This window comes from Choristoneura fumiferana, chromosome 14 (assembly GCF_025370935.1).
Source record: "Choristoneura fumiferana chromosome 14, NRCan_CFum_1, whole genome shotgun sequence".
Lineage (NCBI taxonomy): Eukaryota > Metazoa > Arthropoda > Insecta > Lepidoptera > Tortricidae > Choristoneura > Choristoneura fumiferana.
Window position 1 is genome coordinate 5,734,592 of NC_133485.1, and position 13,105 is coordinate 5,747,696.

At 38.3% G+C, this 13,105-nt stretch overlaps 2 protein-coding genes across 2 annotated transcripts in view; one reads left to right on the forward strand and one right to left on the reverse strand.

Moving 5' to 3' along the window:
• LOC141434868 (alpha-N-acetylgalactosaminidase-like) overlaps positions 1-13,105 on the forward strand; it is a 544,783-nt gene that overhangs the window by 179,732 nt on the left and 351,946 nt on the right. The gene's annotated exons all lie outside the window — the stretch shown is intronic.
• Positions 1-13,105, reverse strand: part of LOC141434971 (uncharacterized) — a 205,927-nt gene that overhangs the window by 43,114 nt on the left and 149,708 nt on the right. Inside the window, exon 5 of the mRNA XM_074097467.1 lies at positions 4,195-4,403. Coding sequence (XP_073953568.1) covers positions 4,195-4,403 — 209 coding nt within the window. The remainder of the gene's footprint in view (positions 1-4,194; positions 4,404-13,105) is intronic.

Genomic DNA, 13,105 nt, shown 5'->3' on the forward strand with positions numbered 1-13,105 from the left:
AAGCATTTAACAAAGTTTTATTAAAGTTCTCATTACGACAAATCGACTAATCTTTCTTGTTACTACTGTTTTGGCAATATATTTGGCTCACACGATACGGCCTCAAGCATATGAAACCACTGTTCATAAGATGTATAGCGATGAATAAATATGTTATGATTGCGTTATTTTATTTTCGGCTAATAAAACATTAGACAAATGAAATTTAGCTTGATTGTTCATCTTACGGCGTAACTAAATGAAGATAACAACGTGATTATTAGGAATTTGGGAAGGCCAATATTATACCTATTAAAGAATATTCTGTCTGTCTGACACCGGGCACAGCCCAATAACCTTTGGAGCGTAAGACATAAAATTCAGCAGATATTCATTGATAATCGTAAAGGTGCACTACCTACTAAGAAGGGGTTCCTTGAAATTTCCACAGGATAGAGAGCCAGTCAGTAAATTTTCTTGCAAGGAAACAAATCGGCGCTAAAACCAGTAGAAAAATAAAGTCATACATAATATGTAGTGTTAAAAACGGTGCCAGTACAATACAACTTTAGGTAACAACAAACTGTCTACGTCTCATACTAATCTTGGTGCCCGCCATTTTCGAACTAACATTTCAAAATCAAATGTCATCTAGAAAACCGCTAAGCAAAGTTTTCAGGTCGAGACTTCAAACAAAGCTTTGCGAGTTCATAACCAGTGTTGCCAAAGGAATCCCGGCTTTATAACTGATGCCAACGGTTGAATAGAAACGCGAGAGGTTTCCTGCCACGACAGGTTTGAAATACGATGGAGTTACAGGAGTTTGAGTCGTGTTGCTGTGTTGGAAGGTTCTTTCGTTAGCTGGTAAACGGGGCGGGGAAGGCACGACGGCTGCCATCCGCTGTAAACTTTAAATCAATAACCTGTTGATCGAACGCCCGATAATGCCGTCATATTAGCTGTACGTTTAATACGTGTATCCGCATATCGATACCGATGGAGTTTCGTGTGGTTTTCTGGCTTATTTGTAGGCATTTGGTACTTATTGGAATTCTGCTGCATTTCGTTACTATACATATTATCTACATGAAGTTGTAGCGACACAGTTGTATAGCTACCTATATAGCGATATGTATGTATGTATGTAAACTCTTTATTGTACAAAATAAGTAAACAAATACAGATAAACAAACAATATCTTATGGGATATCTTATAAATCTATGATATCTGGAATATCTTAATATCTTTATGGGTTAGCTATACCGACGGACGGGCTCGTCAGTACAACACGGTCAATTAAAAAATGTCTTAAGCACAGTACATTGTTCTACGAGTATGCTACCTATTTATCAAGTGAGTGAGCAACATGAAACACGAATAACATTTTAGCAGCACAAAAGGCAACTTATCTCGTTCCACACCACAACAAAACGCATCGTCATCGTGACGAAAGTAACAGGTGTCATGACATGTCAAAATTAATACACCCCAACCGCCATATTGCCACCTAATATTGGAATCATATATAGCGATTAATGTTGCCGGTATGTTGCCCATACACGCACCGGAATAAATTACACCCAGCACCATATTTGACCTACTCAATAAGCCACATTAGGTTCTGTTTACATTATTTCAGTAAAATTATTCCAGTAGCATGACATTGTATTGAATCAAAAATGAGGAGATACATACAAGAACTAGGGTCTCCGACATAGCCAAGCCAATTAGCTTGTCGAGTGGCAATGGGCAGGACATAGGTATAGCACGGAGAACAGATAGCCGTTGGGGCCGAAAAGTTCTTGAATGGAGACGGGGGATCGGCAAGCGCAGGGTAGGACGTCCACCAACAAGATAGGTGGATGAGCTAGATAAAACCGTGGGTTCGTGGTGGATGAAGGCTGCTTCCAATCGAAGCAACTGGAGGTCCATTCGGGAGGCCTATGTCCAACAGTAGACGTACTTAGGCTGATATGATGATGAAATTGTAGTACCGCGATGCTAGTCTGTTGTGTCATTATGGAACGTGCTATCGAAGTTCCTCAACTCGAATGTTTAAATACAACTTTCAACTCTCTTTTCTCCTTTTGACTTCGGTCTCCAGCATCTGCCGTGTTACAATAGATCGATTGAGCACCATAGCGTCATGCTACTAGAATGATTGTACTTGAATAATGTAAACAGGGCCTAAAGATCCTATTTCCAATCAATTGGGGAACGCGATTTGATATTGAATTAATACAAATGGCTAAGTTAGGACATGTGGGGAATTAAGTTCGACAGGTCATTATAAGTTAGTGGAGCGTGTATGTTAAATTGTGCACATCTTGAGTTCAAATCGTGAGACGCGTGACCGGCATTTTCGAGTATGATTAGGTAATTTCACGTGAAACGTGAAGATCGCCACGGGTATCATTTTGAATAAAGGATACTGTTAAATGTAGCATGACTTTATTCAAATTGAATGCATCTGTAGTTTGCTAGAAAACGTAATCTGGATTTTTTTGCCGGATTGCTCTCTTTATGTTTTCGATCTCTTCACAAAGCGCGGTCATAAAATACAGATTGTCTTGTATTTTATTGTAAAGTATCAACTTAGCAGTTCCAATTTGTAATACAATCTAGCTTGCTCTCTCGGTCTGGAAAATGTCTTGTTCTTTAATTTTATTTGTACTGAGCTAACTCAAGTTGTAATATTATACTGAGGTCCTACAATAATCAGTCAGATTATAATTTTGTCGTTTTCTATTCAATAATTTCACAATATAAATTTCTTGTTTTACAGTATAAAGTCCACTCTCCCATTTACTTTATATAAATACCTACCAATCATTTTTACAATCTTAGCTTAATTATAATAATGTTCGATGATGTAATTAATAGTACAGTTAGAGCAGGTAGCGTAATTTAAAAGTAAAAAATAGTTTAGTTTATTTATTCATTCAATTTATATATAAAAAAATAATAATATCAAAATAAAATTTTAAGCATGTCATGATGTGAATAAAAATTACAATTAAAATAAAATTGGTTCTCCTCTAGGGATCGTCATAATGAAAACCCATTAAAATTATGATTAAAAAAAAACAATCCCTACACAAGTAAATTTGTTGGCTTGTTTTCTAGTTTTAACAGGGACAAGTGTTTCCCAGAAGTAAGATCAAGCTAGATTGATTCCTGTGCAAGTATTCATGGCGAACAACCCATTTGCAAATTTGCATCAAAATAGTGGCGCAAGTCCTTTGCCGCGCGCCTTCGATCGTAAAAAAATAGTCAGCCAGATTCATAAAAAACTCTCGTTTAAATATAATTATTTTGTTATCTTTGAAAATAAATAGTAATTGTGATTGTAAATGCTTGTAAATATCTGGAAAGTAAATAAGAAAGAAAGATACGCCTGTTGTTTGTAGTTTATTTCGGTGTTTACCATTTGTTCACTATTTATTAGATTAACATCTAATGTTAATTAGGTATGTTGAATATTATGTTTTGTTCTCGTCTTGCTTGCTGCACGTGTGGTTGACCGTGTCAGAGTTGTCAATGTCAATGTCATGCTTGGCTTGTGTTGGTAGCGCTGACCATAGACAGTCGCGTTCACAATTAGGCACGGTTCGGTCGCACGTGCAGCGTGCAATGACGGCCTCACGGTCCCACCGGAAGACCAGCGCCAGCTCTTGAGCCGGCATTATGCTGAGGTGGGTCCGTTTCGTGAACAGTAACACTGTTTTTTTTTTCTCTTTCTTTTATGTAATTATTCTGTCACTGTTCCAAATAAATGTATTTTCTTTCTTTTCTTTTCTTTCTTTCTTTCATCTGTCACAGATGCAAAGGCCGTTGATGATGACGATATCTTTGCTGATTGATGTAAAAATAAATTTCATTTGTATCAATAATCATTGATTTAAATTTCTCCAAAGGAAGTGTTCTGCATATTGGTTATTCTATGAAACAAAAATATGAGAAAAAATGTCTGCGTAACGAAATTCTATTAACGCATTCAATGCCACCGACGCATATATGCTTTTTCGGAACTTCGCCCAGTGCTACTGTCATAATTATTCATACATCTTGAACGCACGTGTGCGTCGGTGGCACCTGTGGAAGTCAGGTGGTAGTGAATACGTTAAAATGTCTGTAAGAAACGTAGGTATAACCGATTCAACTCGTAATGCCTCAATGTTCCACAAGCATCAACCATCAAATAGAGTACTCACTCAGCTTCTTCGACGGTCTCCGACATGGCGAGGAAGACACAGTTGAGCAGTATGGTGGCCATGACGAAGTAGTCGAAGTACTGGTTGGTGGACAGGTACACGCAAGCCCGCCGCCAGGGAGACCAGGGCGACCACCAGAACAAGGAACGGGTGGCCGTGAACCGGTGGATGTAGTTCTTGCGGAAACGTTTCGAGACCACGCAAAACGTCTGAAACAAAGGACAACGTTTTATCATTATTATGGTGTTACTACTGTTGTAAATAAATTATTATTTCATCACACTTGCTTGTAAACAATGCCGTAATATGCAGGCTTCCTTGGTTGCAACCCCCCAAATCCCTCGTCCTTAATGTGCTTGTCATGAAACCCTTGGTCGGTAAGTGAGTCATTACGCGTACAAATTTCCTTGTCATGAAGCTCAAGGTCGGTAAATGAGTCAATGTGCGTCTGATACCGCTGCGAGCGCTGCTGCTGCACGTGCATGGCGCTACTGCAGGACCACCCGCACACGCATGTCAAGCGCACGCTGCGGGAGGGGGAGGGCGGCGCTACCAAGAGCGCAGCCTTAGGTATCTCAAATATTTGGAAGAATTATATTTTTCTTTTAGAAATATAAAATTTTAGTAGCAAATGTGATGAAAAACATTGTATGTCGCACGGGCGGTACTAGAAATACGAACATCGACTCATTAAAGCCGACTTCGGGCTTCTAATATACTCTCGTTCGTAATTCCTTATTTACCGCCCTTAAAACACAATGTACTATTAATTGTTTGTTTTTATTTGCAGTAGGTTTGCATAACGAAATCCAAGATAGACGTGTACGTTAAGTAGCCGGAATTGAACACTTCTTGGTTGATCGCGCTGAGTGTCCTAAATCCAATTACACGAGAGCGCCGCCGGTCAACCCACTCGAATATCTTAGTCGCATACACCACACACTCGCCACTATTCCACTCGCCATATTGGCTATAACGGTTGTTATCTATACACCGCTAAAATTTATTACTTGACCATAAGCCAGTGTAGATTCACCCCAACTAAACATCCCAGCTCGTATGCGAACCCTAACAGAATATTGCTTATTTTAATTACTTTGTATAAATTAATCCTGTGTTCGGGCTAATTGTTTTCGGATTGCGCGCACCGACATTATTTTCCCTGCCATCGGATTATCGCTAAATGCAATTGCGTGCAAATTGCTTAGTTTGTACGAACCACAGCGGCCAAAACCACGTATCTACAGCAGCATAGGTATAGCTCGGTTTTATAGCCACATGAAATACGGTTAAACCTCACGTATTTATTGCTTATCGGTATTTCTATGTTTATTTTCGTTCTCGTGTAGAATCTGGGAATGCTGTAAGGGCAAATACTAAGAGGCTTAGGATAAATACGGCAATAAGATTGTGTGTCAGACAACGTAGGTTTTATGTTTATAGAACTTTATTTTCTCAAAAGAAATTGTTACATTTCACTTAATGAGAACTTATACTAATATACAATTTATACCAGTGAGCACCATGAGGTGCACAACTAACAAAGAAAAAAGAAAAACAATACGCAAACAACTAAAAGAAAAGACTCAATTAAACCAATGTCGACACCACGGTACCTACCTACCCTCACTCAAGGAACTTACAACTGCGTCAACCTACAGACACTAAGTACCCATTTCTCACAGGCCCACAAATATACAAAATAAACAGCTGACAGAAAATACTAATTTAAAGTCCAATAGTTGTATCCCGGAAAATTCGTAATTTCCGTGGGACAGCAGTGAACGAAATCTACGCGGACGGAGTAGCGGGCAACAGCTAGTACAAAATAATCTAATACGAGTAGGTATGTACCTACCAAGTCACAAAAAATTAAAACAATAAAAAACAAACAAACCACTCTGCAAAAATGTGTAGTGTACAAAGTAGTTACTACGTGTAGGTATCTTTTTTAAACTAATACGGGTAGGGATAAAACTCCAAGTAGCGAAGTAGTAAACTAGGTAGGTATGTAGGTTTTATTGTTATTAGCCGAAAAAGTTTGGCTTGTAGATTGAAATATATGTAGGTACTTACGTTGTTTTTCATAGGTACCTGACCCAACGGTCTCAGAATCCACAATCAATCAGATTTGTGATGTTAAACGTATTTACCTTATTGCCTTTGCACATTGAACAAGTCCGAAAATTAAAAAATGCGATGTTTTTAATTATGCTTTGTTCTTGATAACTGGTTTGTTTTCCTTGTTCCTTCTTCACACAATAATTATCAGAATGCCGATCGGGATCTTAGGCGGTCATTTCTAATTAATGCCGGATTCCTCGAATCTTCATGAGCGTTTTATAATTAAATCGCTTTCGCAAATTCATATTATTAACGGCAGACGCGGAAACTTTATTAAATATTCCTGGACGTCAATTAGCGTGCAGCTATTTTTAACCCCCGACACAAAAAGAGGGGTATTATAATTGATAATGAACCTGACTTGTTTCCAAACATCTTTTAATTTAGGGAGACAGCATGGTTACCATAAGCAAGTATTATACACTTCATTATATATTATATATTATAGTCCAACTGTTAGGTAAAAATGTTCTGGGAGTAGAATCGATTTCGATTTCGTTGTTTTTCTGGATAAATAAAATTTAGATCTATTTACGTCCGCAGAGTACAGTCGAAGGCATAATCTTCCGTCATAGCGTCAAAATATGTATACATCAGCCCTATTATGGTCAGTGTCATAAAGGTGTATAGATATTTTTGAGAGAGAGAGAGAGAGAAAGAGAGAGAAACATTTATTTACACATATTCGATACTCATAAAAATACATTAGATGGAAAAAAAAATAACATCGAATAGTATAAAGTGGACCCCACTCAGCGTAATGTTACGGCAAGCCGCAACGCTGTTTTTCAGTGGGACACATATAAAAACATACAACACACTTTGACGACACGAACGCCAGCGGAAGGAAGTTAGGAAGGATTTTTGGCGTCTTAATAACGTATGTATATATTTATGCCTTTGACTGCACAAAAGCATAATTTTATCTATTATGAACTATTGAAAAACTAACAGCTCAGCATGTGATATGCTCTTTATTTCCGGACAATAGAATCTTGGGTACACCTTTATAACTCTTCGTGCATTCAGCTACATCGCTTGTACCTTTGAATAGCTGACTCTGTGGAAATGACAAAAGTAATTTGCTAGGCAGGCTGACCGCATTTTCCCGCGATATTGGCTACACTGCTCGCTGGTGTTGCCAGTTTCAATATCAGCACTTCATAGGCATATGCCATCTGTGCTATCGGTTTCTAGTTACGCTGAATTATGAGCTTGAACTGTTTTGAGTTATTTTTAGTTTTATGAAATGAAATACTTAAACACCTTTTCTGGTTAGTAGGCCAACTAAGAGCAAAAATTTACCTTTTTTTTCTCTATTTTATGTACCCCCGGTTTTGTACGGGCGTACTTAATTAATATCAAAAAAATAAAGACAGGCATACATGCACTCAAAAAATAACCCTCCTTTGGACAGTCGGGTAAAAATAAAAGAAAACTTTAGCTTTCACTTAGTGCATACAATGAAGTCTGTAGAATATGTGGCGAGGAAGACGAAACAATGGAACACATTATGTGTGAATGTGACGCCCTCGCCAGATCAAGAATGAGACTCTTTGGCGACGGATACCCCGCACCAGGAGACTTTAAGGCACTACCGCTACGTCAAATCATCCAATTTATGGACGAGGTGATAAAGGCAATAGAGTAAGTGCGAAGGAGGGGTAATTACACAAAAGATCCCTACGGGTCGAAGTGTATCCGCAAGGACCCCTAAGCTTAAGATAAGATAAGATAAGATAAGATAGTGCATTTGAATACGGCTTAAAATGTATTTCCAAAGGGCTCGTTTTCTGATATCAAAGTCTTACTCAAAAACAAAATCGGATTACCGAACACCATTCAATTAACGAAGTTAAGAAAAAGTTTAAGATCTCGAAATACAGGCGACTTATACTAAACCTAACATTTAACCAAGGTGCACTTAAGATGATCCATCCATCCGAGATAACTATTACTTAGCAGAGTCTCTACATAGGTAACTAACATTTGCTTTTCAATCAAATTTCATACAACTTTTGGTGAAAACCGTAACAAAATTCATTACGAAGTTCACTTTTTTATGCTAGTTGCGTAGAACTTGAAGTTGTACCGAAGTAATAGTTAAACTTTAGTTAAAATATCATAATTTGCTTCTTGTAAAATTCCTCCAACTATTTACCTAATTAATTTCAATTCCCAACCCACGCATGGCCTCAGAAACACGTAAGTTTGCACGTTAATTGACTTTGATACCAATTAACTGTCACATTTACATACTTGAGTCTGCTTGTTTACGTGATTTGCACAATGGTAATGAGGGTTCTGTTCAAACATAGTTATTTACCTTTAGGGGACACGGAAGCGACTAATTTTACATACTATATGTAGTACTAGATTTTCACCCTAAACTTAGACGCTAGAGAAAAGTTTATCGGGCATACGTATTACGTTTTGACTGTTAACATAACAAACAAACTGACTCATGTATAAGGATGAATCCTTTTAATAATCAATTTCACTATGATTTCCTTGACAAAAGTATGGGCTGTCATCATGACATTAGTAGCACAAAGGTTCCACCCTGGTATGGACAAGGGCTTTAATTCATGAGCTACCATGGAACCATTTCACAGTAAACGTCATAGTCACATCGCATTATTTAACAATGAAAATCGTAATGACTTTTGTGCGCTGTTGGTTTGGTGTGGGTGGCTCATGAATTTAAGTTCTTGACCGTATACATGATTCAGTTTGTTCGATTGTACCCACTGCTGAGCAAAAATAATTTAAAAAAAAAACCGGCCAAGAGTATGTCGGACACGCCCGAAATAGGGTTCAGCCATTACGAAAAAATAAAGTAATATTTTTCTAAGGACTTCGTATTTTGTACGAAATATTCCAAGTTTAGGTAAAACCTTAACCGTTATAGTTTTCCTAGTACCTAAGTTTGATATATTTACTATTATCGTGAATTTTTTCAAATTTTTTCACCCACCGGTTTAGATTTTAGAGGGGGGGGGGACGCTCGATTTTAATGTTTACCCCCAGTTTACGTCTATGGGAGGGAGGTCCCCTAAAAAAAAATTTTTTTAAAATTTTTTATTGTACCATTTTGTCGGCATAGTTTACATATATATTCGTGCAAAATAACAGCTTTCTAGCATTGATAGTCCCTCAGCAAAGCCGCGGACGGACAGACAGACAGGCAGACAGACATGGCGAACCTTTAAGGGTTCCGTTTTTGTCATTTTGGCTACGGAACCCTAAAAAGACAACACACAAATAAAATCGGGGTTCTCTAATTGTTCGCCGAAATATTTTTCCCAAATGGTTCTTTTCCCAACCGTTGTATGTGCACGAACCATTTTTTTTAAACTTGAAGTATCTATAAACCAAAAGGGTTCTACAGGATAGTCTTGAAATATATCCTGAATAGTTTAGGTATGACCTTAACTGACTCCATGACCCAAATCACTGATGTAGGTCGAACGGCGTCACAGCTGAAGTGGGACTGGGCTGGCCATGTTTGCCGCATGCCAGACGAGTTTTGGGCCAAGATAACCACCGAGTGGATGCCCACCAACTCGAAAAGGCGACCTGGCAGACTTGGACGGCGATGGCGGGATGAACTGGACTTCTTCTTGAAGGACTGGCCCTTGTATGCAGGGGACAGAGAGCAGTGAAAGTATTGGGGGGAGGCCTTTGCTCAGCAGTGGGACAGAATAGGCTAACAACAACAAGTTTAGGTACAGTTTCAGAAAAAAATCGTTCATCCATATGACACAGTCGGGATATGAATAATTTCGAAAATATATTTTCAACGAAACGCCAGGATTCTTAAAATCCGGCTATAAACATGAACTCATCATCCTACTTACCTATATTATAAACGAGAAAGTTTGTAAGTCTGTCTGTTTGTGGTTTGTTGTTCTTCACCTCTAAACCGCTAACCGATTTAGGTGTCGGGTATAGGTACAGATAGTTTCAGTCCCAGGAAAGGACAGAAAATAAATAAATATCATGGGATACTTGACACCAATTGACTAGTCCCAAACGCAAAGCTAGGACATTGGATAGGATAGGACATAGGATTGTTTTCATTTCGGAAAATTGCATAGTTCCCGCGCGATTGCTATAAACGAATTCGATGCGGACGGAGTCGCGGGCAACACCTAGTTTATTCTAAAAGTCTCAATAAACGTTGAAACACTTTAAAACATGATGCTGAAGATAATTTGGCGCGTAGTAAAGATACCTAGTGGTGAAATAATCTTGTTCGCGCCATCGGTCTAATGCTAATGGAGGCTTTTAATTCTTTATAGGAAGCGAAGTTTCTGAAGGTAGCGCGTGCGGGCGCTGCCGCAGTGCGCCACACGCCAAGTGAAAAAAATATCTTTTTGAGAGGGCTTATACTATAAGATTTTAGTAGCAGCAAAGAGGCGAGAGGAGACAGTGTCTTAAAGACAATCTAATTAGTCCGACATCAGAAAACACACACCGGACAAATATTATTTTTTGACAATTAAACGAAAAATAATGAAGTCAGAATATTTAGATATATATTCACTTGAAAAATAAATAATTAAATTAAAATAAAATAAATATTTATGGAGAGCTCCCATACGGTAAACGTGATGTTTGCCGTTTTTTGCTAATGTCTAATTTAATTTTGCTAATGCTAATGTAAAATATTTCTATTTTTGTATATGTAGCGGTTCCCTTAGTTCGAAAAATAAAGTTGCTACTAAGTCACAAAGACAATTGTCATTTTCTACAACGCGAATCCTTCCGGTTTCCCCCGAAACCCGTAGGTTTTTCTAAGAGCTCACGGATTGTAACTAGTTATTGTCTACGGACACTCCAAATTCAAACAAGATCGATGGAAATTAAATTTGCAGTTTCAATTTACAACTTCCATCGCCGCTCCCGTAATGTAGTAAGTAGACTAGGACGATTTCTGCATGAAAACACATATGTGTCAAACAGACGTAGCTGTTTGCACGTGTGGTAGCGCAATATCAAGGTAAAAAGATTCAGTTCGTAGCAACAACATTCCCGCTCACGCTAATAGTATTTAACAGGAGTGTGTGAGAGACGACACGATCCAAACTTCGAATTTCAGAGTCACTTAGGTTGTAAGTTACACGTCTGAGTTTTTTTATAATATTTGTGCGAATAGTTACTTGAAATTTATCATGATCTTTTTGGTAAAGGAAAATATCGCCGGACAACAGGGCTGGGCTCTAAGAGCTCAAATTCAAACTATCCGCTACGTACCTACTATAATACAGCACAGGCATCCGCGAAAATTAAAATATACCAGTTTTGTTAGAATTAGTTTTACGTTTCGGGAAACGACTTCACTAATTAGGATTAGGGCATACTGTACGCGGATCACGTTGCAAACAGGTATGCTGCTAATTCTGTTTAGCCGGAAAATGGCAGCTCCTGAGCCATAACGACAAGGCTCTGCGAAATGCTGATTAGCACGTGTAATTTTCTAGGGAGAATGATTTAATTTACAAACATATAGTGTTTTCAATTTTGTCATGAGTTGACCACGGCCGCAGTAGTCGAAACGTTGAGATTATTTTAGCAAGCGAGCAAGCTATTAGTTACGTAGTCAAGCAAAATGAAATGAATGAACGGAATGAAAGATGTGCTCGATGTTGCTAGCTTTGAAAACAAACTTGTAGTGTATACAGTATATCAATCCCATTTATAAAAAGTGCAAAAAAAACGATTTCATAACAATTTAAAAAAACGTCGACGCGCTGTTGGCCGGTTTGTTTTTTCATCATTACTATCACGGCAAGTGGGTAGGTATTCGTATTATTAAAAGTGATGATGCTAGCCATGGTACATTTTAATGAAGTTACCTTAATCTAAAGTGTGATCATTGATAACGGGGTCTGGTGGGCTTGTCCTTCCGTTGAACCTACTAAAAGTGGGATTGAAATGATATTCAACCGAGCGGTTAAAACGTTAGAATATTCATCCACGTATTATTTTATGTAGTCGAGGAGAAAAGCAGATCCGTATGTTAACATATGTTATGTAAGAGCAAATGTGCCGCACAGATGTAACGTACGCGCACGATTAGTAGCGGAGAAGCAAGGCATACAATATGATACAACTAAGGATTTTAGGCGTTTGTTGAGAGTTTGTTCATGATAGTAAAGTTATTCAATAAATAACAAACACGTCGGCACAATTTCGCCACTTTGAGAATTATATTTGTATAAGAGCTAATTAAATTATGTTCGTAAATTTGAGAGCGCGCCAAGTGGTAATTAGACTGTGCTGAGAAAGAATATTTAATTTAAACTGCTTATGCCACTAAGTAGATCTTTTATATTAATCACGGTTAGTTTTCCTATTGAACCTTTTTTCTGTTAAGGTTGGGTCTAGGCCAGTGGCGTAGCTTGGTAACCAAAGGCCCTAACTAAACCGGGCCAGGCAGGCTAATAAAATATATAGGCTCCAACTAAACTAAATATTTTAAATCGTTTGTTCCGTATTACGAAAATTCCGAATGTGGGAGAAATTTTCACTATCAATTTATACTTACAAGTCAGAGTCCGAGGGCCCCCTGAGCTTGGGGGCCCCGGGGCACTGCCCCGTCTAGCCCTCCGTTAGCTACGCCACTCGTCTAGGCGGAAAAGAGATGGGTGTAAGCGAACAAATTCAATGATGTGTGTGAAGTACCTAAACCGCAATGGGCGCACGTGGTAACTACGACTCATGTCCCCTGTGCCTGACTACTGATGTGCCAAAGGAAATTTTTCAAAATTGTGGAATATTT